We start from the raw sequence: 26,743 nt of genomic DNA on the forward strand, positions 1-26,743 counted from the left end.
GCTTCAGTATCATCCTCATTTTCATTTGGAGAACAGAGGTAGGAAATGCCTGTGGTAGACACTAAACATTTATTTCTTGTTAAGATATGGCCTAGAATACCCAGTCCATTGGGTTAGGTGTCTCAGGCAGCAGCATTAAAAAAGAGCTGTTGTATGCCCTGAACTCTCTCTCTGATGGCAGGAAGAGCCCTGGGTGAGTACAGACCCGAGAGCTATAAATCCGAGGCATTACTGTCCTCCACAGAGGTTTTTCTAAATTTTGTTATGAGTGTCAACTTTATTATGAAAGGTAAGATCTATGTTCTAGGCCAGATCATCACAGTCAAGAGGCTTTCGGTAATAACTTAATTTACCAGGGAAAAAAACAGCTTTGTGTCTCCTTTACTGTCAGGCAGGTCAAAATTACTACACACAGTAGTCAGGTGGGAGTTTTTCAATTCTTTTTCAGTGAGGGCATTTTGTTGTTTAATTCTCAAGGCCGGTGTGATTTGCCATGGATAGTGAAACACAAGGGAAGTTGCAGGACAATTACCCTTTCTAGCTGATAAAACCAATTTTTTTAGTCTCCAGAATGTCTTGGGCAGGAAAAGATGAGAGGTGTGAATGGAACTACCGCCCTCCTTCCAACTGGAGAAACAAGAAGTGTGGCATAATATTGTCCAGAGAGGTTGGGGACTTCCCATCCCTGGGAGTGCTCAAGATCAGAAGGTCTCTGATCAGTCTGGTCTAGTGGAAGGTTTCCTGCTCATGGCAAGGGGGTTGGAAGGAGGTGATTTTTAAGGTCCCTTCCCACCCAAACCACTCCATGATTCCTTAATCCACTCTTCTCCACTGGAGATGGCAGAGGTTCAGAAGTGCTGTAGCACAGTTTAGCAGCGTGGTGTCCACGCTCAACTTAATGAGTGAGGATTCATCAAGGGACAACCCCATGCTGAAAATTATCTCCATTCTGACACTGTCCTGAGTATTTTGCTGTTCCTTACCTGTCCACACATGAGGCCGTTCATGCACAGCCCAGTGCTGCTGCTGTGACTCACACGAGGAGCCCCAGAGCTGCGCCCCGGCGGTTTCAGCCGTCCACTGCTTGCTAATTCTCTTGCTTCTTTGGCCACTCTATTCCCCAGGTACACTTTCACTGGCATTTACACTTTTGAGTCATTGATAAAAATATTGGCGAGAGGATTTTGCATGACAGAATTCACCTTCCTTCGGGATCCGTGGAACTGGCTGGATTTCAGTGTTATTGTTATGGCGTAAGTAGCACTCCTTAATATTTTTCAAGAGAGTTATATATGCAATAGAAATTTTTAAAAGATTGTCTGGATGCTCTTTATTTTTTTTTTCACTCAAATTTTATTGAAAATGAGAAAAGGCTGAAGTGTATTAGGAAGGAGGTATTTTTATCCTGAGTGGTTTCAGAGGAAGAAGTCAGAGGAATTCTCAAATCTATTCTCTGAATTCGGTACACTATTTTGTAGAAATTATTTACTCTCTCTGTGCTCCACAGAGAGAGCTGTTTGTAAAATATCTGTAATAATATCTGCCTATCTAATGTAGTTTTGGGAAGCTTCAGACCCCTGAATAGAAAGTGTTGTAAGTGTGACTGAATACTCACGTATTTAAATCCCTATTTATACTCTATCTATCCATCATATATATCATCAGAGCTGTTTTCACCTCCTTTTTTTCACAAACCCTTTTCACCTGGAAAGTAATTATTATTTTACCATAGAGAATTAATTTATAACCCTCTGAAACTTGTCATGTATCTTGGAAATAGAAATTTGGCCCCCACCAGGATATTCCCCTTCAGCTGTATGCTTCTGCCTAGATTGTTAGAGTTCATTAAGGACATGTGGGGTTCTGGTGCTTTGAAGAAGGTGATGGATTTGCAACATCCAGACAGCTAAAAATACACAGGGGTAGAGAAGCAGCCAGCACTCACAGGGACTCAGGGTCAGCCCAAGCTCTGGCCAAAGGCAGAGGTCTGACACTGTCAGTACCTCCAGCTAAGAGAGAAATCCAGATTTCTTCATAGTCACAAAAGAGAAAATTGTGCAAAGAATGAGTGCCATCTTGAAGTGAAAGCTGGGAGAGATGCCTGGAAGGCTCCACTTCCTAAACATAGAAGTATCTGGTCTGATATCCCTGGTTTTTTTGGCTTAATGATACCTGTATTTAGTTCTGGGTTTAGGTTAGTTCTTGCTGCCATCTTTAAACCCCATAATTCCCAGTGTTAAGTGAGATTCAAGTGTGTTAGCACCAACATCTGAGCTGAACTGGTGCTGTGAAATTTGAATGGAACTGACATCAGGAGAGAATATTCAATCAAAGTTAGCTAAAACACCAATGAGGACCACTGAAGTTGAAAGCACAACTCTATTAGGGCACAGGGATCAAGACTGGTATTTAAGGAGGCTTTGAATGATGCTCCTGATCATATGGTTTAGTTTGAGGTAGTCCTGTGAGGAGCAGGGAATTGGACTCTTGATCCTTATGGGTCCCTTCCAATATCTTAAGATATTTTATAATTCTGTGGTTCTTAGCAGCATTTAGCAGAACAGCATGAAGGTGTGTAAAGCCTAAGTGAACTTCCTCAGGAGCACTCCTGTTTATTTCAGTCAGCTTTGGATCTAAGCCAGCCCTAGGCCAGGTCCTGGTATCTGTTACTGCATTCCTATGGATTTGGCTGAACTGACATCTGGCCACTATGATAAGCCTTTAAAAAAACAAATCAGTGCAGATGGGGAGAATCTCTTGGAGGTCAGCACACATTAGGTATTTTTTGCAGCTAAACTTCTCCTCAAGCATTGCTAAGTGCAATTCTCCTGCAACTTTCAGTGGCAGGACACCACAGAGTCACCATCCTGCTCTCCTGTCCATCAGGCAGGTGGCAAAAGCAATGTGTAATCATCCATCTGTTTGTGAGTTAGGATGTGAGTTTATTTGCAGGCCTCAGAATTCAGCACAAGATGGAGAATTTCTGTGCATGGGCTCTCATTTTTCTAGAGGAAAGGAGATTTCTGACAGATAGAAAGGAGCAGAGAAAAGGACAGGAGAAGTCACAGCTTCCAGCTTTGACATGAATCTGCTCCACCTCATCTTGTCAACTTGAGCAGAGGTTGAGGCATCCCCCCTGGCTCTGGGGGCATCTCAGACTGAAATTCATTTCTGGACAGTCAGTGGGAGGGTGCAGTCTGAATATCCCTTAAATTGTCTCTACAGCATCTCTGGACATTTGGGATGTAGAGAGCAGGAAAGATGAGAAGGTTTGCACAGACCTGTAACCCACAGGGGAATTGTTCACTCCCTGTTGGCAGGAACCAGGATTTGGTGCCCACAGGTTGTAGTTTTACCCCTCTGTTTTCTATTCTAATTTTAGACCTGAATGGCCACTCAGTGCTCCAGCCCAAGGATAATGAAAAATCCTTAAAGCTTTTCTAATGAGAGGCTTGAGAATCTGTGCTTTCTTTCCTAACTACCTTTTGATTTTCTTTCCAAATGATATTTCACATCTTTGTTAGAACCCCTCTAAAACAGGAGCACCTGCAACTGTGAACTATCAAGCTTCTTAACATCAAACTATTTTCTGGATACCAAACTGTCTCTTCAGAGCCAGAATCCATTCCAATTGCTTCTTACTTTGAGGCATATTTTACTAAGTCTTATGAATGGAAAAATAAGTGGAATTCTGGAATAAAAAAAAGAAATGGGAAAGTGTTTCCTTGAGCCCACAGGCAGCAGTGAGAGAGTTAAAAGTGGCTGCAATATGATCTTCATATGGACAATGAAACCTCCTTCCCAAGTATGCAAGCAGCAGATAGTACAGAGACTTGGATAATGGAATCTATTCTGATACGATTTAGCCTTCATACAAATCCAATTTGCAAGTAATTTAAAGTAAGATGGATCACACAGGTAACTCTGGTGTTGTCTCTGCTTGTAGCCTGTGTGCTGCCAGAGGTATTTCTGTATCTGCAAACAAAAATGGCCTGGAAATTCAAAATGGAGGAGCCTGATAAGGGCCATGAGATTCAGATGGATTTTGGGTTTTGAGCTAGCAGAAAATATGATTATTTCACTGATGAGAGTTACACTGGGAGGACCATCATTTGATTTAGAGTTGTTGCAGAATAGATTCTCGTCTTCTCTTTTGGGCAGAAACAGCACAGTTTGGGCCACAGAGAGTGGTTTTAAATAGCACACTGGAGAGTAAGAAGTGCTGCAGGTCTCCAGGGCTTTTCTGCTGTCCTGTGCCAGTGGACACAGCCATGGCTTGTTACCCTCTATGGGTTGAAGGGAATTTATGAAGCTGCCCTTGTTTAGACCCCTCTCTCCCAGACTAGTGGGTTCCTCTTCCCAGAACAGGTGAGGGAGAGGCAGCTGTAACTCTGGGTTGGAAAGTGCCCTGTAAAAATCTTAAAGACAATAATCCCTGGCTAATGGGAAAATTTAGGATAGGAATTCCAGATGCTTCTCACTCCTGGTACAGAAGAACTGCTCAGCAGCATTTTGATTGAAAAAAATGACCAAAATAAATCCTAATTGACTATTACAAGCAGCAGTATTATCTACTTCATGTGCTTGTTCACATTTTCATAATGTGTTCTTACAAATCTCTGGTCAGCAAAACCATATTCCCATCCTAGTGCTTCTACCCAAATTATTTTTTTCCTCCACCTTTCATGCTGAAAGTTTGGGAGAGAAGCACAGGGTAAAGCTGGGGACAAAACAGGTAAATCGTTGCCCAGACTCCCCTGTGAGATTATGAAGGGAATCAATATTGTCCTTCAGTCTATAATCTGGATTAGTAGATATGGAGAGGATGCTTTGTCCTCCCCAGGGGCCTTTGGACAAAACCCACTTAAGCAGGCTTTTTAAAATGACCAAGTGAGTTTTTTCTGCAACACTTTTCTAAAACAAAGGCCCCAAAGACGTAGGACAGTTGAATGAAATTTAAGAGTGAAATTCAAGGGTCCAAGATCTTTTTTGTTCTGCAGATAGAGTGGTGACTATGGTTTTGCTTCATACTGACTTGGAGGAAATAATTTTGTACAACACTGGTGAAAGAAAACTCATTCTGTGACAGGAATGCTCCCTCCTGGAAGCATTTATTTGGGATGTGATGGGTCTCCAGGATGGCCAAAAGAGGCATGGCAGGGAACATCTGGGATTGGTATTTTAATCAGAAAGAGTTTTTAGTAGGATGACAGTTATATTCATTTAGACTCCATCTTCCTGCAGCCAAAAGGCATGAAATTGAAATACAAAACAAAATACAATTTAAAGCATCTCTTGAAACCAAAATTTGCTTTACCACAGAATGCAGCATCTTAAACTAAATAACCCAGTCGAAATGTTTGCACTATTTTGCTATGTTGTCCTATATGTGAATTTCAGAAGCTATTATGTGAAAATTGCTTGAGTATTTGAAGCAGCAAAATAACTCTTAATATTTCTAATAATGTAAAGAATTCTTTTGTTGCTGTTGTTCAACTAGATGATGGTAAAATCTTTAAAGTATTTATGGCTGAACAGCGCAATAACAGAGTTCACCCAGTAGTTTTAAAGGATTGATGCCTATTAGAAAAGTTTAATAGTTCAAGTAGCATTTGAAATGATGTGCACTAATAAAAACCTGGGGCAAATGGCATCAAAGAACAGCCTGAAAAGTGGATGCACCTCTCATTCGGATGCGTTCACTCCCTCTGTGTATGAATGCTTTCTTCATTCAGACAAGTCTCATACTCTATTGTATAATTCCAAATAACTGTGACTTAATTCTACAGGTATGTAGGAGAATTTGTGAATGTAGGCAGTGTTTCACCTCTTCGGACTTTCAGGGTATTGAGAGCTTTAAAAACTATTTCAGTTATCCCAGGTAAGACGCCCTGATCCTTACGTTTTGGCTCTCAGCTACAAGTGATTCTTTCTCTGTCTCTCTTTGTCCCTTTGACTGTTGTTTTTTTGGCTGGTGTTTTGTCATTGTCTGTGTGTGACTTTCCCTTGTTACAGATACATAACTGAATTTGTGGACCTGGGCAATGTCTCAGCCTTACGAACGTTCAGAGTACTGCGGGCGCTGAAAACAATCTCAGTCATTTCAGGTGAAAATCAGGTTAAACACTCGGGCTGCAGTTAAAGCCTACATGCCATTTCCAGTATTAAACACTGTAATTACAAAAGACTTAACCATAGATACTGATCAGGAAATGGAGGAATGTAGGGAATGCGACCTGTCAATAGAATTCTTGTTATTTTATTTTTTTTTTACATGTTTTTCCAGTATGTTTTTTGTAGGCAGAAGGAATGAGAATGCCTCCAAAACTGCAGAGCTCACAACTGCTGCAGTAAGAATGGTGGCTCGTGAATCACATACATAAAGTGCTCATTTGTGAACCATATGAAATTGGCAATGAAAATCTTTTAAAACCTTCGGATATTGATTTTTAGAAATGGGAGGTTAATGACCTCAAAATGCATATTCATGTTTAAGAGCACATTGATGGAGGAATCTAAATCCGTGCTATGAGCTGAGGTTTCAAGACTGCAGGCACAGATAGCCTAATTTGTCATGGTGTTTATCCATTTGCATGTGATAGAAACACTGCTGAAATTTTGGGCCTTGAAGAGATTGGAAAACATTTCATTATTTATTTTGGTAGGTTCAGCATTTCATTGACTCATGTTTTCTCACATTTACAAGGATATTATTTCTCCCCTCTTCACTTCCTCAAAAAAAGAAAAAAAATATAGAAAAATCAGTTTTACTACACATCTGGTAGTGAAAGAAGCTCTTTATATAATCTCTTACTATTAAAAAACCCCAAAACTATTAAGTAATTTATGTAGAGATGAGTCCACTGAGGACTAAACATACAATAAAACTTTCTTGCTGAGCATTATCTATGGACAGGTCTCATTCAGCCTCAGTGTTTAACATCTCCAACCTGCATGACAAGGTAGAGAAGATAGCAAAAACCATGCATGGTAGATCCTATCTGTGATAATCCTGAACAGATGTTGGCAATTACATGTTAAAAATATTCAAAACATCAAAAGAATTGCTCATATTGTCACTCACAGATCTTTAAGGTTAGAAAGGCTTTTCTAACCACGCAGTTATACACTGTAATATCAATCTAAACAAATTCTGTGGAGCAAACTTATAGGGATACATATTAAAACACATCATCACATGAAGTATAAGCTAGAAATGGGAATTCAGGAATGAAGGTGTTAAATATATATATATATATATCTATATATATATATATATCTGGGTCTAGTGTTTGGTCTCTCTTCCAACACCACAGTAATGAAAATCAAGGAAATTACTGGGAAAGGGAGGTATTTTTAATTGGAAGTGTATGTCCAAATACAGATTTTAAAGATTACTTTAAGATTTATTAGGTCCTTGAAACCAGTTTTAATTTTTGTCTTTAAGTTTTAAAGCATAACCGCTTAGCAGAGATTTGTGGGGATTTTTAAGTTTTCTCTAACAGGATTTCCATTGAGAAAGGATATTTATTTTCCTTGGGAGACAGAGCTGAGCACAGCTTTACAGATCCTGTGAGATGGTAGTGGCTACTCAGAGAGAAAGCCAGAGTTTGTTTCCTAGATTCCTTTGATAGCAATTTGAAGACTTAGCTTGGAGGGACATCCCTCTCCAGGGGACACCTTTCACCTTACATCTTGTCTCAGGCTTGAGTCTCTTCAGAGCACAGCCTGTCAATTTTTCTGAGTTATATATATAACAATTTTCTGCTGTCCTATATCAGAGGAGGAGCTGAAGCTTGTTTTACATCAAATGATAAGATATGACTTGGTGGGGAAGAAATTGAGTACTGAGATTCAAATAATCCAGATTCAAATACACCAAAACCCTTCAGTGATATTAAACTGAGTTGTTCCATTTGTTGGTTAATAGAAAAAAAAAAAAGAAAAAAAGAGGAGTGTTATTTATTAAAGTAATGCATAATAACTCACATTCTCTTTTTTCATTCTGACTATTTGATTAGGTTTTTTTTGATAACTGCATTTTTATGTACAAGTCCCTAAATTATTTGGTGACATAACTGCATGTAGATATGTTAATAGAATATCTGGCCTTTGATTTTATCATCAAGATTACCTGTGCCCTGAGTATTAAATTACAAATGTGGAGAGCTACAAATTGCCACAGCTGCCAGTGAAACACAGACAAGGTGGGGTTTTTTTTAATATTAGCAGATAATTTCAGAGGAGTCAGTACATTTTACAGTTAGGCACATGTATTTTAAAAGATATATTGGACATGATGCTGTGGTTTCTCTGAAGATAAGTCTGAGTTTTTAATGATAACATAGGCTTATGCTGAGGTGAAATATTTTCCCCCAGTAGGCTTAAAAATGAAAAGATGATGAGCATTAATATCTTTCATGAGATTTTTGGGGTTAATTGCTGTAGAGAGGAGAATGTGGTTGTTATTTTTGCTTCCTCTTTCACGTCTCAGGTGAAAAACACCAAGTTGTATTCTCCTTTGGAAATATCTGAGCTTTCCCTCAATAAAATTGATCACTTTTCCATCAGATACCTCTATTTGCACAAACATGCTTGGCCTCACCGTGCTCAGTGAAATTGCTTACGGAAAGCCAGGGGCCAAATCCTCCGTGGTGCGAGGCTTCTGTCCAGCAAAGCACTTAGAGGCTGCTTTTCAAAGGCATTCTGCTTCACTTGGAATCAATGAGTTTCTCTATTGACTCCAGAGGGAGTCAGTAAAGCTGACAATTAGTGCTTTTAAAAATCTCACCTACCTTTAATGTCTGGCTCTAAGTGCTCAAGCAGGCACAAGGATCTTTAGGGGAGCACTGGCTCCGAAATTCAGAGTCCATTCCCCTGGCCTAAGGTTGCATTTAGCACAGCTCGAGCATGGCCTGGTATTTATTGCCTGACTTCTTCCAGCAGCCCTTCAAAGGTGGAGGTGCCAGGGTCTTCCTGAGAAGCACAGGAACTGTCTCAGCAACTCATTGCTTTTGTCATTAGAAGATTTGTTCCAGGTGAGGGTTCAGGTCCAGACCCAACAACACAAATGTTGGCATCTGCCAGCCAGCCTCCCTCTCCCTGGAGAGCTGGGGCTCAGTTTGAGTGCCAAAATGCCAATATCTGCTGCTCCAAATGTCCATGGTCTTGCAGGTCCTATCTCTGACTCCAGCCTCCCTCTCTGTTGTTTCATTATCAGCTCTGTTTTTTATTCTGTGTAAGACATCAGGTCAGTGCCTTCCCTCCTGTGGCAGCATTTAACATGCCAGAAGACCTTCATGAAACCCCTCAATTTTCCCTTTTCTGCACCAAACACACCCATTTCTTCCCATTTTCCAGCTGTCCATGATATTGAGAGGAAAACAAGCTTTGTACAGGTTCAGGTGCTTAAAAATAGGTAACATTTTTTCTATGGGAGCATTTTAAAACCTTTAACTCTCAGTGATTTGATTTACTAATTGGCGTCTTGCACGTTGCTATGGCAACTGGATTCATTTGTTTTTCTTGCCAGATAGGAACCATGGTCAGCAGCAGAATAACCCACTGAAGCCATTCATTTGTCTCCCATTAGCATCCCATTACCAGAGTATCCAAATCCCAGTGGGCTCAACAGGAGCAACAACAGAGGGGTCTTGAATCATATTTTATCCTCATGGAAATTACCGATGTTTTTGATAAGTACTAATTGAGATAATATAAACCCTGAGGTACGCCCTCTCCATCCAAAGACCACAAAAAGCAGGCCTTCATCATCATCATCCCCAGGATTTTGTAAACTGCCTGTATCCAGCTGTATCCAGAGAAGCTCCCCTGCTCTTTCTGGAACAGGCGTGTACACCACAGACATCTCACACAAAATGACAGGATACCTTGGAAAGGTGACCTCATAGAAAATTGGGCCAAGGCACTTTGGGGCCTGATCCAGCTCCCATTTAAGTTGGAGTGAGACTAAAGGCTATAAATAGTGCTGTGAATGTTATCCAGTGCCTCTGTGATAGCCAGAGCAGAGCTCAGAGAACAAGAATTAAGACTGTGTGGAGGAGACTGACCCCCACTCACAGCTTCAGTCTTGTTGAAGTCCTGCTGCAGAGAGATAAATGTCAACCTTTTGGTGGGTAAATCACTTAACTCAAGAAGTAACTATCCCAGAGGTGAGATATATATTCAGTTGTGTTTTCCTTGGAGACTGGCCTGTCACTTTCCCAGGCAAAGCCAGCCTGCAGGAATGCTGACACCAAGTTTGCCAACTCGTTGTTAAACTCTTTCCTGCCCCATGTTTCAGTAACTAATGACAAAATACACTCATCAGGGGTGAACCCTTCTCTCCCTACACACATGTGACTCATGCAGACATTTACAGGACACAGGTGTATCCTCAGGGAAAGGAATGGGCCTGGTGAGGACAATCCTGCTGCAAGTCACACTCTTTTTTTTATTTCATTTTTTTAAATTTTTCTTCTTCTTCCCACTTGTTTTCAGACTGTGCATGAATGTGTCTGATGTTCTGTAGGTGATTGCCAACATCTGGTATGGATGTCATACTGAATTATGCTAATACTTCCTCACATCTCGCATAAGGAATGGATGGTGCTTTGGGATCTTGCCATTTCTCATTGTTTGGTGTTGCTTGCATTTTCTATGGTTTCTGATTTGCATTTGAAAAATGATTATTTGATTAACCTCTGAATGGGATAATTTCTACCTGCCTTAACAGGAATGTTTGGGCCAAATTCTTCTCGCTCTGTGCAGATGTCAGGCTGCCTATACAGCCCTCATTCCACTGATTTTGGATCTCGTGGGTTTTTTCATGTCATGCAAGCAGGATTTGGCCCAGAGGTGTGGAAAGAAGTCAGTGATTCAGAAAAAGCCTGCTATTGATTTACTCCACAGGGAGTTCCATTGTCATTAATGGGTGTAGATGTTACTCAGCTTTGGATCAGATCCTCAGGTTTTTTCCTGCATGCTGCCTGGTTTGATGTTTTACTTGCTAGAATTAAGTAAATGCCTTTAATGCCCCATAAATAATATCTTCTATTAAGCTATATTGCAGTGCTCTCATTGGCACTATTTCAAAGAAGGATTATTTATCCAGAAGATTTAACCGTGCTCTAAATTTGAATACATCTAGCATTACTTTTACAAAACATGGGATTGATTCAGAGAGATGCAGAGCACCTGCAAGAGGTCCTGGGTGTCCTTAATTCCCCTCAGCCCTTCCATTTTAGAGGCACAGAATAGTTTAAATGAACAATGGATTAAATATTTTCCTTAGCCTTGGCACTTAGTTGTGTCAATCACCTTGATGGATGCTACTTAATTTTCTGAGAAAATTTTGGTTTTAAAGAAACAGCTTGAGAAACAAACTTGAGAAAAAAACAGCTGTAAGTACAACACTCTTTTAATGGTTTTCCTGGAAAGTTTTGACAAAGGTCCAGGAGGCAGAGTACAAGTTATTTTTGAAAGATCTTCAATTACAGAAATTGTATTACTAAAGTATCATCTTAAATTGTTCAGAAGCTTGTAAGCTATGAAAACAAAACAAAAAAATTAAAAAGGAAGTAAAGCAGGAAACCCTCTTATAAATAAATTATTTGATACCTGCAAGGGATGAACTTGTAAAACTAAGATTGTAGAATTACCCTTCTATTTAAAACTCCAGTAAATAATCTGGGAAAAACATGTTTCATGAAATGACCTTGAAATTGGCAATACTGTGGCCTGATTTTGAAAATGTTAATCTTCAAAGTCTTTGAAGTTGTTTGAAAAAGTCAGTCTTTATTGATGACTAGAATTTTGTAGGGTTTTTTCCCTAATATTATCCCTATTCACATTAGGATTTCCACTGTCTTTGCCCATATAAGTAAGATTAATTAGTGCACTTAGATGGTGCAAATACAGACTCCAAGTCTCTATTTGTATTACAAATAAATAAATGTTCTGCAGGGATTTCACAAGGAGTATGGCAGTAAAAGAATTTGTGGTATTTTTTTCCTTTTCTTAAGAATCAGTTTGCATTTGGATTTCCCAAGTTTAACAAACTTCAGTGAAGCAACATCTGTGCATTCAAAGGACAACCAATGTTAAAAAAATTTAAAAATTTAGTTCATTTGCAAATCTTTTTTCCTCACCTCACTACTTGTGTAAGACTTGGCTGTCTTAAAGGACTTTCAATGCTGGGCAATGGTGACACCCCAGAAGTCCTTTCAGAACTGGGATACATCTAAAATTACTTCCCATTCAGGTAAAAAGTTTATTCAAGGCTAGATTAGCAAAAGAGGTTTTATTTTTATTTAGGCATGAAAACAGGTAGCCAAGCCTACAGATTGGTTCAAAAATCCAAAGTCAGCCTTTTTCTAAATATCTGAGTAGAACTGACCTCATTTGTAAAACCTTTCTGAAGAGGAGAGGTAGCATGAAAATCCAGCTTCTGCTTAATATTTGTCCTGCAACAATTTGCACTTTATTTTTGAGCAAAGTAGGGAGCTGTCTAACTGCACCCTCTTTACCATGCCAGAAACTAATTTTAGAGAGGCAAACAAAGAATTTAGATTCCTAGAAAATAGAACAGAAAGCTCCTCACACCTGTTGGAGCAGTGCCTTTTGGTTAAATGGGCCATTTTACAGATGTTAATATCACTCACAGATTAGCAATATCCTGTGCAGGAGTGGAGTATTTGGGGCTGCTGGATGCAGGGACTGATGCACCTGTTGGCCATTCCAACAGCTCATCCTCATCTGAGAAACCCTGGTTTTCCCCCTACTCTAACCTGAGATTTTTAAGCAAAGCCAATTCTGCTTTCCTATGTACCCTGAAGTACATTTTCATATTATTTCCAATTACGCAGCACTTGCTCAGCCTTTGTGGCTGCCAAACTCTTGGGGTGGAATTCCAAGGAACTGAGATTTAATGTGTATGATCATATTCAGTGAGCAAATCAATGTGCTTCTGAATATTGCCCGGGAGAATTCCTCCTGTTTCCTCTTTGCATTTTCTTTTTTCCATTTAAATAAATTTCACTTATTGCTGCCATACTGGTGACACAGATTATCAGAAGTACTTATTACTACTAACCAGTATTAATCAAATATAAATAGGAAAGAAAGGACAAAATTGCCACCAAAGTGCAGCTGATATTAATGTCCAGCTAGAGCACACCAGTTTAGAAGAGAAGGGTCTTTATTTAAAAAGGAATGGGGTTTTCTGTTGTAATCATGTAATATTCAATCAGCTCAAACAGTGCAGATCTCCAGGAACACTTCAAAAGCAAGAACTATCACTTGAAAAAACTGTATAATTATTTATATCTGAATATTTATGGAAGAATAAGCTGAAGCTAGTGTTACAGGGTGAAATAATAAAAGAGAAGCTAATTTGTGTGACCCAAGCCATTGGTGTTATGCAATAGGAAGATTTATCTACTTTGGCACCATATTATAAAACGATTAATTTTTCCCAGGTACTGTTGGAGCCTCAGGTTGTTTTACTCGAATAATTACCACTGTGTTTATTTGATTGCTTGTATTTGGCTTTTTTCCTAATCCCAAATTCTTGTTTTCTTAAGCAAATGAATTGAAGGCAGAGGAATTATTCATATGAGGACAGCATGTTGGATTTGGCACTAAAATATGTAAAATAATCAGGGAACAGACAATATTTCCATACCTCTTCATCTGTTTATGTGAGGGATAAAGTTATCAGAATCACCTGAGAGATTTAAAAGCAATTCACATTCTCAAAATTCAATGGGATTTAGGCTTCACCGCCTTTACTGCAGCTCCATGAAAATATAAAACACATTCCATGTTTTCTTTACCCATGGATAGTTTTGTATCTCACTGTCCCTCCATCCAGTTCTTCCCCTCCATTTTTAAATCAGTGTTTGTGCAATTCCAGGACTTTTGCCCAAAAGCAGGTAGAACTGGACACATAGTGATCACTTGTCTCTCATTTCTGACGTCCGGTTGCAAACACTCAAAGCCCTTCAGATTCCCCTTTCCATGGAGTTTTCATCATGAAAAGCAGCTGTCTGCAGACATATTTCACTCTCTCAGTCTATAAACTCTCGGCTTTTATCTCCCTAGGACTGAAGACCATTGTAGGGGCTCTTATCCAGTCTGTTAAGAAACTTGCAGATGTGATGATCCTGACCGTTTTCTGCTTGAGTGTCTTTGCCCTCATAGGCCTCCAGCTCTTCATGGGAAACTTGAGACACAAATGTGTCAGGGATTACACCATGTTTAACTTCACCAATGGCTCCTTGTACTTGGATGGTAGGACGTGGAACAACTCAGAGGAATTTCTTAGTGATCCAGGTAGGCTCCTCTTTGTCCTCTAATCTGGTTTGTGGTCATTTGAGGTTTGGGGCTTTTTGGATTTTTTGGTTTGTTTTGCTGGGTTGTTTTTTTTTGGTTGGTTGGTTTTGTGGTGTTTTTTTTGGGGGTGGCTTGTTTATTCTTTGTTTCTTTGTTGTTTGTAGGGTTTTTTGGGTTTTTTTTTAATTATACTGATGGTGATCTATATGTGAATCAGCAAAACGTGACTACTGACATATCATGGTGTCAGTGTGGTTTAGAAAGACCGAGGTAGCTTTGTCTGAATCTCTATGGTGCCTTCACAGTTCATGCTGAAAATACTTCTGCTGCTTTCCTCTGGAGTCCTAGTAACCTCATTGATGACTTTCACAGTTTTAGGGTGTCGTATATTTTTAAAACTCTGTTTTCTGGTATTGACCAATTATATGAAAATTTCAGCTCTGTGTGTGTGTGTCTGGTTTACATTTTGTTTCTCTAAAGAAAATTTATAGCTTTTGCAATTTCTAGAAAAACTTCAAAATTTGAGTTAATGGGCATAAAAAAAATCCAAAAGGTAAAGCAAAGAAATTCAGTCTTTATTAATCTGAAAAACCCTAAGAGATGTTTTTTTAAGGAAATCTTTTGCTGTTGGGTCAGCCCATCCTGCAAGAACTCATGACCAGTGACCTTTTGTATTTTATTTATTTTGAGGAGAAAAAAGAACCACATAATCAACTCATTAACTGGAGTTTTGATCAAGAGGCAGTGTCATAGTGTCATGGGGTAGCTCTGCTCTGACTCTGTGGACCCTACAGTCCCACATCTCCAGCCCCCTGCACTATAAAAACCCCAAATTTGACTGGGGGAGTTGCCTGGCTTGACCCAGGGCTCTGTTGCACCAGGGATTTGGCCAAGGGCAGTCCCTCCATTCCCCACCAGTGACTTCTGGCCTTTCTGCTCAGCTCCTCTCCCTGTGGTCTGAGAACCCTGGAAGCAGTGGTGCTGAGGTTTCCTTGAAGGGATAAAAAGCTCACCATGGGTGACTTTAAGGCATGATGTGGTTGGTACAGCATTAAGGAGGGACAGGTCACAAAGCTCTGGCTGAATGAGGGTTTTCTTTGGAACTGACCATCAGGTTCTGTGACCTCCCATTGCCCCTGTGCCAGAGTCCCTTACCAGCTGAAAGGGGAAAGAGCTCTTGGACTTTTGCTGGATGGTGTGGAACCTGCTGAAGTGTTATCCCACCCATGTTAGTGAGGAGATAGTAAAGATATTTGTGCACCTGTGGTGGATTAAGGCACTGCAGGGCCCCTCTACCCACAGAAAACCGAGAGCTGTGTGAGGTGCTGCTTTCCCTCTCTCACAGAGGATAAAATGGTGATGGCTGGAAGCATAAAGCCCTGCAATAAAGGTGAAAGGAAGAAATGGAGCCAGGAAGATAGTCTGGCTCTCTGGGAATGGCAATAGGGTAAATGTGATATGGGATAGTCTGTTAAAATACAGATAATGTCAGGGCCAGCTGCAGCATTGCTTTAAATGTGAGGAATTGTACAGCTGCTCCAGCATACCATGAGCAGGTTTATTTATGTAGTCCAGATATGGGAAGGAGGGCAGACACTCCCAGAAATCCGTATAGGAAATCCAGCAATGGTTAATAGGGTCATGAAAATATGCTTCATATCTCTAGAAGAGATTTGCCTCTTACAAAGATAACCAACTTGGTGCGATAATGGACTAAAGTGAATTAAATTTTGACCATGTGGCATTACAAGGAAGTAATAATAGTATCAATGAATGTTTTTATAATATCTGAAAATAAAGACATGGTGTATTATGGCAAACAGTTGTCACTTACTTTGGATAGACAAAAAATATTAGAATAATGAAAGTGTCGAGGCAATGCAGCAGTCCCCTGAAGACCTAGAAGTAGAGTAGATTTATAAGAAAAAGGTAGTGACCTCTGAATAAGAACAATGAAGCCTTCCTCAAAATGCTGAAGAAGGAGGCTTAGCTATTAGGCAAGGGAGAACAATATTAAGTAGGATTTTCATTTAATGTTTACTGTTGCACTAAAGTGATTCAGAAATGGAAGGACTGGCTCATTTTGTGACTAGATGGGAAGTGCTTTGTATTTCATTTTGCATAACTATTATGGTGAAATGAAGTGACCATTTAAAGGAGAGGCACTGACCACAATTTAATAACAGTCCAAATTTCAAGTACTGCAGGGAATTAAGCAATACATACAGTTAGATTAAAGTGTAGGCAGACCAAATTAGATAAAAAAAGGAATATATTAAGAAACAGAATCGTGTCAGTGTTTACTCTAAAGAAGAACTAGAGAAGAAAATTGGCCAACATGTTGAGATAGTAGAGTTCACTCGAAGGGAGCACAGACAATTAAAAGAGCTCTTTGGAGATTTCAAAACCAATGTGGCTGTCATTTAGTTTGGAGCAGGGATACTAATGTAAAAAACACAGAAAACAGAAACCTGAAGTACTGTCAGAGATCCATAACAATACTTTAGAGAAAAAGGGAATGTAAAGAAATAAAGGAGAGCAAAACACTGAAAATTAAAATTGGAGAAATAGTTAATTCTGTTCATCATGACACCAAAATAGAGAACTCAAATGGGGTGATGTGACATTCCTGCTCTTCTTGAAGAGCAAAAATTTGCTATGGATTCTTTAAAAATGTTTTTAGTATTTTAAAGGGCAGCACAGAACCTCTGAAATGGCATCAGCCTCCTCCTGTGCCTTAAAACCGTTTTTTGCATGAATGAAAAAACAAAAATCAGTAAAACCCCTTAAAAGGGTAATAGAGGGAAGAATTGCTTGGTGCTGCAGAGGAAATTGTTGAGAGATTTAGTCATGAGGTGTGAAGAATGATAAGAACTCCCATTTTGAGTCTTTCACAGCCCTTTTTAGTTTGAGATAACTGTGTGCTGTGGGCACTTGCTACAGGGGACATTTTGGTTGTGTCTCTGGGACATCCATCTGGGATGGCCTGGGATAGCCCCAGGTCTGCTTTTTTATTCAAAACTTACTTCATATCTGGACAAAGTTCTGTAATCTTTCCTTATCTGCTTTCAGCCTCTAGGCAGGAATTTTTTTTTTCTCATCTGTCTTCTTGATCCTCTCATTTTGGTTTTATATAAAGGGAAAAAAGTCAGTTTGTAAACTTTGCGTCATCACTGGTTTAACCACTGTTATGTGGTAGCTCTTGATTTTTGGTTGATCCCTGAGGAAATAACCATCACACTCCCAGATTTCTGAAACTCTTTCCCTTAACTCCATGGGTACATTTCCTGTTTTACCCATGTGCTCAAGAAAAGCCTTTTTTCTATAAATCTTGTCAATCTTGCATTGCAAGGTTGCTAATGTTATTGAGGATTGTTGGGTTTTCCCCTCCCTCTGCCATGAGATGATCATACACTAAATCCCATAAGGAATTCCTGCCTGTCCACCCAACATTTGCTTGTTCTTGCCATCATTCCAATGGCTTGTGCAGCTGGAGGAAGCACCAGGTAACTTGGGAAGAAAGAGGCAAAATTATAAACATGGAGATCCTGTGAGAAAATTCAAACTGGCTCTTATTCAGTTCACTAAATATTGGAATATAAAGTCCTAGAACAGAGCTGTCAGCAAATATTCCTGATCAGACTGTCAAGACAGGAAGTTCCTTGGCAATGTGATTAAAAGCTTAATTCTGTGAAAGAAACTTCTGCTAAGTTACTGTGGGTGCCTCCGGTGTCTCATCTTAATTACTGGGTACAGCAGTCATGATAAGATGAGACAAATTTTTAATCTTAACTCACAGTGGAGATTCAGATCTAAAATCTGTCACTTGCTGGGCACCTCTCTCCAGGATGAACAAGAGAATTTTTATGTTCTTTCCACCCATTTAAATGGCTCAAAATTTAAACAGCAACCTCTAAGAAGAAGGCTTGTCGGAAAAATTATTCCATTCTGGCTTTGCCTCCAATGAGTAATGCTTACCCCTGCAAACCTAGAGAGGGGGAAAATGAAGATTAAGGGAGCAGTATCTCATCAGGTTTCCCAGTTTCCTCTGTGCAACTACTCTCTGAATGAAGGATTGTGGGATGAGAGACATCTGAGCATCAGATAAAATCAGGCTAAAAAATTCTTCATGTCAAGTGCCAGCGGTGAAATTACAATCATTCATCTGGGGAAACGGTGACTACTGATAGGTAATTATTTTCCTACCTGCAGTTCTAGATTTGGTGAGAGATTGCGATCAATAAGCCCAAGGAGGATTATTTTTAGACATTAATAATAACAAACCTGGAAGACTGGAGTTTTAGATGCAGCGGTGATTGTATATAAAAATGAAATAAAAGGGAAAAAAAGGTTGAAAATAATGATAGTTTACATCCACAGCATTATGAAAATTATGAGACCGAATATATTCATACTAAAGTCTTTGAGCAGTTGGCTATCATTAGGAGAGATAATATTTAGAAATAACAGCTGACTAAAAAACTATAAACCTAATTTTAATACAAGCAGCTCCAAAAAACAGTCTTGAAAGCCTGTCTTGGGTTGTGGTGTTTAAATTAAAGACATATTTGATGAAGTGAAGCTTCATGAATGTGCGAGTTGGAACGGATTAAAAGCTATAGGATGTCAGATATGTCACTGGCTTAGAGATGTACCAATGGGCTGAGTGTGGTTGATTCATGTAGCTGATGATTTTAGAATCTTTAATGTCATTTATGTATTCCATTATGAAAATGGATTATTGACTAGTCAGTAAGTAGAAATCTGAGTCCTTTTGTTGAGCAGGGCTTAATGTAAAGGCTGAAAGCATAAGAAAAAATGCTTTAAAGAACCTTAAAACTATAATTAAATTATAAAGTCACTTATGGAATGATAGTCTTAAACCCCAGCATTTTCTTTTTTCTTTACACTAAATTCCTTGTTTAAGACACTCTGAAAGAGTCTTGTTTTTAAAGTGTTCTATATATATTTACTCACAAAACCAAATCTTTTAAGGTAAAAAATGAGCAACCCTGTAATTTCTGTTAGATAGTTGTAGTTAGATTGTCCTAGCAATTGACATTAAAAAAAACCCAACCAAACAAGTAAAATAAATGCATGTTCAAGCTTTATGAGCCTTTTAATGGGAGGAATCGGCTACTATTTTTATAATTTAAAAGAGGTTTTTCAGGATTGTTATTTCTTTCTTCTAAAGAAGTTTTTGGCATTCACTTCATGGCAGTGATTTTTCTCTTCTGGAGTCAAATTGTGTGCTTAACAGTGATCTGGGGAAAAAACAAATCAATATTTAAAAGAAAAAACTCAGATCAAGGCTTATATAATATTTTTCGTCACCTCCAGGTAGACCTGGAAGACTTAGGGCTGCTTCAGGTTCTATATTTAGAAAGATGAATAGAGTATGTGAACTTTTGGGGATACCCATCCAAATTGTGGTTTTCTTGGGTACTTGAGAAGGGATCAAAGTCTTGTGTGGAACAGATGCTGAGAGAGGGATCTGTGAATGTCTAGAAATGTATGTCTGCATGCAGATGAGGCTGTGGGTATCTTCTCTAAGCTCTGTGTCTGATTGTTATTTCTGTCTGATGAAAACATTTTTGTTTCCAGAACCACTGAAATGGAGCTCTATGGACGGATACTCTGAATCTGTATGGAAACTGTAGAGAAAATAATTTTGTACAAGTCAGATAATAAATGCAGTTTGGGGAGAGCTGAAAAGTGTTTGAGGTGTTGTCTGAGGTGGTAATAGAAGACAGCGAGTGTTTGATGAATAATCATGGAGGTGGGAGGAAAGAGAGAAGCAATAAATCAAGTTGCAACTGGAACAGGTGTTTTATTATGTATGATTGTACATGAACCAGTGATTAAAACAAGGAACCTCTCTGGACTTTCAGATGGTGCTTGTCAGCAAGAAATCTATTGACATTACGCTACTTTAACTGTAAATATTGTGGCTTTGTTCAAGTGCTGTGGGCCTTTTGATAAATAGCTTCATCAATGCTCAAAACTTAATGCTCTGATGTGTTACTAACATGGGTATTGTACCTGTGCATTGTCATTTTTTAAGCTAAATAGAAAAAGAAAGCCCCATCAGAAGCGCAAGGATCAGAAAAACATAGGAAATGATAATGCTGAATCCAATACAGTCTCTTCCTGACCATCCAGTAAGATTTTTTTAGCCTTGTGGTGAAAGATGAAGTTCTTATATTGTAAATATTTGAAATACTTTGTGAAACAGGAGGATTTCTACCTCAGTTGCACCTTCTGTTCTCATCACTGCTCATAGAAAGGAGAGATCTACTTGAGGAAAAAACTGCCATGGCAAATTCAGACTAAACATTTTAAGTTTTCCTGCACCTTCAAATTGTTCATAAACTACAGAATTAAAACACCACTTGGCCTGAGCAGTGATGTGCATGAAAGGCCTTTCTATGTGCCCATTAAGACCTGTCCATGGACTGCTCCATGCTCCAGGTTCAGCAATAAAGTGCATTGCTCCTTGCTCTTATTGTACTGGTTTTAAGGAATAAGTAAAGATATATTCTCTCCTGATAATTTTCATCAGTGATGAATTACCCCAAGTGTGATAGAAATAAAATATGGGAATTCCCAGGCTCAATCTGGCCTTGGCAAACCCAGAGCAGCATCTCTCTGTGGCACCAAACAACCCAATTTACTCCAGAAAAAGATTAGTAGAGCTCAAAGTACAGATATTTTTTTCTCATTTTCTATTAATACTAACTGTTGTAACTCAGGATATCCTTATCTACACAGGCAACAAATCTTTCTTTGAATATTTTGTCCACAGGGGCAGCCTGCAGCAGCAACTTCAGCAGTTCAAATGGGAAATACAGTGAAAAATATTTCTTTTATCTTCAGTTTTTAAAATTCTTCTTTTCTTTTCCCCCTTCCATTTTCTTAAGGCAAAAAACATCGTTATCACGTTCTTGTCACTAGGAGCACACAAAGCTCCCTGTTCTCTTTTTCCAGAATACATGCTATTTTTTTACTGTAATAGTCACCTTTTTTCTAGGATAAAAGATGTCCATTTTTTCAATTGCTGTTCTTCTTAAATTTTCCCAGTCATTCTCGTTCCCTTCTCAATGCTTTCCAGTCTGGCAGGTACCTTATGGAAAACACTGAAAGTGGTGTTTCTTCTGGATCATTGGGCCATTTCAGTTGGAAAAGGCTTCCAAGATCATCAAGTCCAGTGATTACCATGGCAGTGCCAATCCACCAATAAACTCTGTCCCCAAGAGTCACATCCACACATTTTTTAAACACTTGCAGGCATGGTGACTCCACCACCTCCCTGGGTAGCCTATTCCAATGCCTGATAACTTCTCCCATGAAGAAATATTTCCTAATATCCAATCCAAACCTCCTCATGTGCAACTTGTCCCACCAAATTCCCTAAATCTTCTCAAAACCCTACCAAACTGCAGAAACATTGCACAAAATCTCCACAGATTTCCACAAAATCTCCTCATGTGCAACTTGAGGTCGTTTCTTCCAGTCCTTTCATCACTTGTTCCCTGGGAGAGGAGACTGCCCCTGACCTGGCTGAACCCTCCTGCCAGGGAGCTGCAGAGAGTGAGAAGCCTTTCCTGCCCTCCAGGAGATCAACACTCCCACCCAGCTTGGTGCCTTCTGCAAGCTGAGGCTGCACTTGGTGCCCTTGTCCATAGCATTGGAAAAGTTATTGAACTGAACTGGTAGAAACAAGCCACTGTTCATCAGCTCTTTCCTATGTGTTACTCCATCCTTGCCCTCCTGTATATCAATATTACACTTTTCTCTGATCATAGATTCATATCACATAAAAGTGTTGACTAAGGTACCCTACCAAAAAAAAAAAAAAATAAAAAAATCCATCTCTCTTATCTGAACTTATACAGGGAGTTTAAGGACTGACAAGGTTATGAATAGGTGAGATTCTCTCCTTCTCTGCTTTACTTGACTTTCTGACAACTTAATATTCCACTTTGCATTTCTCTGTTCCTTTTTTTTTCAATGGAGTGGGTGTCTCTAGTGCTCCTCATTCAGTCCATGCCTCAGACTTTATTCACCTGGAAAATACTGTGTATAGGAGATGTTGTTACCTCTCTCCTCACCCTCTTTTCCCCTTGTACTTATAACAGAAGATGCAGCCCTCTCTTAGCCTGCACACTGACTTTTCATCCTAACCTATGTTTTCTGTCTCTCAGCCATTTTTTTGATCCAATTTATTTGTTTTCTTTATCACAGTAAGTGCAGAAGTTGTTTTTTTTTATTATATTTTTCCATCGTCTGTCTGTAATCACAAATGCATTCAACCTTTGTAGCAGCTTTTGATTTTAATTCTTTTGTGAAACATATGAAAAAAATTCCACAAAACACAAAACCTCTACAAAACTTCCAGAGAGCACACTTCAGAGCTTTGCTGCCTATTCATGTGGAGCATATGTCTAAACAAGTGGTACTAAATATGCTTTTAGTTACATGCTATGTACCCTACAGCCCTAAGAGTCTGGGTCTGAGTGACTGGTGAGGCACAGAGGCATAGAAGGAGGTTATCTGAAGATGTTTAAAAGCCAGCATGTGTGTTTATTGCTAGTCATTGTCTCTGCCTTGTCTTCCTGGGGATGCTCCTGGGCTTGGCGAGGTCCCCAAGCCAATTTGACAGCAGCAAAATTCTCCTCTCTCCTCTAGTGCACATCTCCAAAAGCTCCTGATGTGCTTTTCCTCCTCTCCTGATGTGCTTTTTGTTCCCTCAGACCATGTGGGCAGCACAAACCAGGTACTGTGGATCTCTGAGGCTTTCAGAGCCTCTTCCTAGTGCATGGGAGCCATCTAGCTCAAGAGGGCTTGATTGATATTTTTAGTGGCTTTTTCACAAAGCGGGGAAAAAGCTGTACTGTCAAAATTGGAGACATTTTCTGTGCTGTGGCAACTGCTGAGTCTGGCAGGAAAATTGTTCCTCTGACTTGTCTGGAGAGTGGGGAGAAGCACTAACAGGAGACTACCAGAGAGACTCAAGCTGGAGGAGACCACTTTTCTCCCACCACCTGGTTGTGTGATTTTCTACAACTTCCTCCCAGCCCCTCCATATCCCCTGCAGGACGACTCATGCCCAGAATTCCAGGCTGTGTTTACCACAAAGTCATGCAGTTGCCAATGCTGTACATAAAATTATCCCCTCGATTTCTGCTTCCTCTACCTACCCAACCATCTTGGCCATAACTCCTCCTGTTGCTTTTTAAACTGAAATTTAGGAAATGTCCTTCCACATGGCTACAGGGTATGGAGGCAGCAGAGATGGGATATAAGTGATTTCCCAGGGAAAGAGGGAGGATGGGAAGCAGGGAGAGGAGAGCAGCCAAGAGCCTCTGAAACTCAGCAGAAGGATCAGCACCAGCAAATGCCAGGGGACAGCAAAGGGTACCCAGATCCCCTGCCATGGACTGAGCAACAGGAGAGTAACTGATTATTATAATTATTTACAACCCCTTTTAGCCAGGAAGAGCTAACCGGCAGTGCCATTTTTTTTTCCCCAAGCATTCTCCCCTAATAACACCCTTAATACAGCCTGTTCCATGGCTTTTGTGAGGCATGTTTTTCATCTTCAAACTCAATTTCATTTATTAGAGGCTTCGCCGTGTGTGACACAGTGTGCACACAGCAAGTGCAGCAAGGATTCGTTTTAATTATCGTGTATTACCAGGAGGCAAAGCGTGTTCGCGCCGGTGGGAGAAAGGGCGAGGAGGGGGTGTTGTCTGCTTCCTTTCCGTGCCACATATCACAGCTGTAAGGAGATGGAGTTTTCTGAATTGTGTTTTAAATTTGGAATGGGGGCGTTGGGTGGCTGTCAGTGCTCTGTGCCAGCCCCAGCGCGGGGAGAAAGTCTCCAAGCAGCGAGTGCCCGTGTGGCTGCAATAAATAGTCTGCGATAACAAACACCTCTCTGAAGTTTTTGTTAGAAAGTCAGCCAGAGGACTCTTCTCTGGGCAGTGACTAATGATATTTGAATGTTGATCTTTATGCAAGTGTGATGATATATAGGGTTGTTGTGGTGGTTTTATTTTTAATTGGAGTTAATTTGTTGTAAGATGAGTCAAAATAACATTTCAGTAAGGCCTTCAAAGGAGGAGCAGAAACTGGAGGCAGAAGCTGTGTCTTCTAAGCTCACTCCAATCTTTTTTAGTTTTCTGAATGAGAAAATTTTCCTATCCTTCACACAGAAATGAGGAAGGTTTCTACCCTGCAGTCTATGTACCCTACTGGCTTTCTGCTTAGTTGTGTGATAGAGGTGTGGAAAGCACAAGCTGCAGCATATTTTTAATTGGATTTTTTTTTTTTTTTGAGGAAGTTTGCTTTTTGTTTTTCCCCTGTTAATTTAACAAGTAGAGATTCACAAGATTGTGAATTTACTCTGTTAGAATCACCTAGTGTGGGAGGGAGCAATGCAGAAACCTGGAAGATGCTGAGAAATCAGAAAAAGTGTAGAATGAAACAGACAAAATTATGGGGAACTGACTTTGGGAGAATAGATTGCAAGAATACACAGGGAAAATTTGTGGTTTTACCCACTTGCATATAGTAACTTTAAAATTATGGCCAGTGTTATTTGGTTTGAGAAGTGTAGGAGGTAGAACATGGACTTGAAGGAGATCTTATTATTCAGAGTATTTTTACTTTTAATATAACCAGGCAGTTGCCTTACTCTGGAAATTCCTGTCGAAAAATTCTTAAAAAGCAACATGTACCCTATGACTGTGACATCAGCATTTAAGTAAAACTGGTAGAAAAAACAAAAATAGCATTACCTTTGGAAAGAATGGCACGTTGCATAAAGTTTATGTACATACACAAGTGCTATAAATGTCATGATTTTGGCTTAGTTTTATTTCAGAAATTAAAAAAATAAATAATAAAAAAGTAAACACCTAAAATAGAAGGTTTCAGTTTTATTTTCCATATTTGTTTTCCTATATTTTTCCCACTCACAAGCCAAAATTTTTCAGTGAAGAACAAAACAGAAATGAATTGCAATCTTCCAAGGCAATGAAAAATCATTGTGTTTTCAGGTGGCGTTGCTCAGTTTGAGCAGTTTTCAGAGAGAAAATCCTGCTCTGCATGAAAAAGGAATTCCTAGTTCTTTTCCCACATTAGAGTTAACTGATGGGAAGCTGAGGCTATGGGTTAATTTGGTACCAAGGTTGTTCATTCTTTAAAGCAAGAATGACGCCCGTTTGCTTCTTGCAGCTCTTGATTGCCCAGCAGGCTTGATTGAAATCCAAACCAACAGGCTTTGAAGGAAAGATTGATTGTTGTGCACATCTTTGATAATACAGCAATTTGTCTCCTTGGGTATAAAACTCTAATCCCCCTTTCATTTATCAGTGGGGAATCGGGAGCTCGCCTCCTCCTCAGCCTGAGGTTTGTCACGGTGGCTGTGTCGCTCCCTGGCACGACCCCGTGGTGAAGATGTGCCCTCCCAGCAGCACCTACACACCAGCTCCTCAGCCTGCCCTTCATGGGGCTCTTTGGAACCTGCCTTGCTGCTTGGTTTACAAATGTAAATGCTTAAGTCCACAGCAGACAACAGAATTTTGTCTGTTGCCAAGATTTCAGATTTCTTGTTTGCACACAGGGAATCCTTGTCCTACTTAATCCTGTGCTCAGACTCCGTTCTTATCTTCTGATTTGGCTGACCAGGAGGTGTCATTTGGGTTTCCAACCAATGCTCCAGAATTTCAATCAAACCTAGAATCTTTGAATGGTTTGTGTTGGATAGGGCCTTAAAGATCATCTGGCTCAGGGAGAAAGTGGTCTGGTGTGTTTGTGTCACAGACTGTTTATCCCAAATAAGATGCCACCTGTCCTGAATAAAACACAAGTCCTTGCCCAGCAGAAGTGGAGTGGAAAGGTGATGCAGATGTGACATCTTTCCCTGTTCCGTGGTGACTGATCACCAATCCTCAACCACGCTCAGTCCTGAGAGTTGCTGTCACACAAGGTGTTTCCTTCTGTGTGTAAAAAGCCCAAGTGACCAGACAAAGTGGAAAAGCATCCAATCTGAGCAGGATCTGTGCTCTGATAACTTGTGAACACCATCACGTGCCCCTGTAACCACAAGCTCCTGGGCAGTAATTCCCTCTTGGCATGCAGCAGAGCAGGGCTTTTCCGCTGCTCGCAGCTTACTGAGAAAGCCACAGCACATCTGTTCAGTGGTTGAGCCATTGAGCATTCTCTGCATAGCCAGCCTGGATAAGCTGTCACTCTTGATTTTTAAAACATTTCACAACAGAGGGTTAGCCTGGAATGGAGAACCTCTCGTGAGCAGCATCTGCAGAGGCCCCTCTGCTCACAAAGCCTTACCAGGCAAGGCTGCCACCACCATGGCTTGGTCAAGACGGGATCACGTCCTCTC

At 39.9% G+C, this 26,743-nt stretch overlaps 1 protein-coding gene across 4 annotated transcripts in view; it reads left to right on the forward strand.

Moving 5' to 3' along the window:
* The window catches only part of LOC107200857 (sodium channel protein type 5 subunit alpha-like), a 213,502-nt gene that overhangs the window by 50,078 nt on the left and 136,681 nt on the right, over positions 1-26,743 (forward strand). For 3 of the 4 annotated variants that reach the window (XM_033520151.1, XM_033520153.1, XM_033520157.1), the window contains exons 2-4: positions 1,125-1,253; positions 6,016-6,107; positions 14,104-14,334. In XM_033520151.1, coding sequence (XP_033376042.1) covers positions 1,125-1,253; positions 6,016-6,107; positions 14,104-14,334 — 452 coding nt within the window. Of the gene's footprint in view, positions 1-1,124; positions 1,254-5,789; positions 5,882-6,015; positions 6,108-14,103; positions 14,335-26,743 lie in introns of all 4 variants that reach the window. The other variant, XM_033520158.1, reaches the window with a different exon arrangement.

The sequence above is a fragment of the Parus major genome, chromosome 2 (assembly GCF_001522545.3).
Source record: "Parus major isolate Abel chromosome 2, Parus_major1.1, whole genome shotgun sequence".
NCBI lineage: Eukaryota > Metazoa > Chordata > Aves > Passeriformes > Paridae > Parus > Parus major.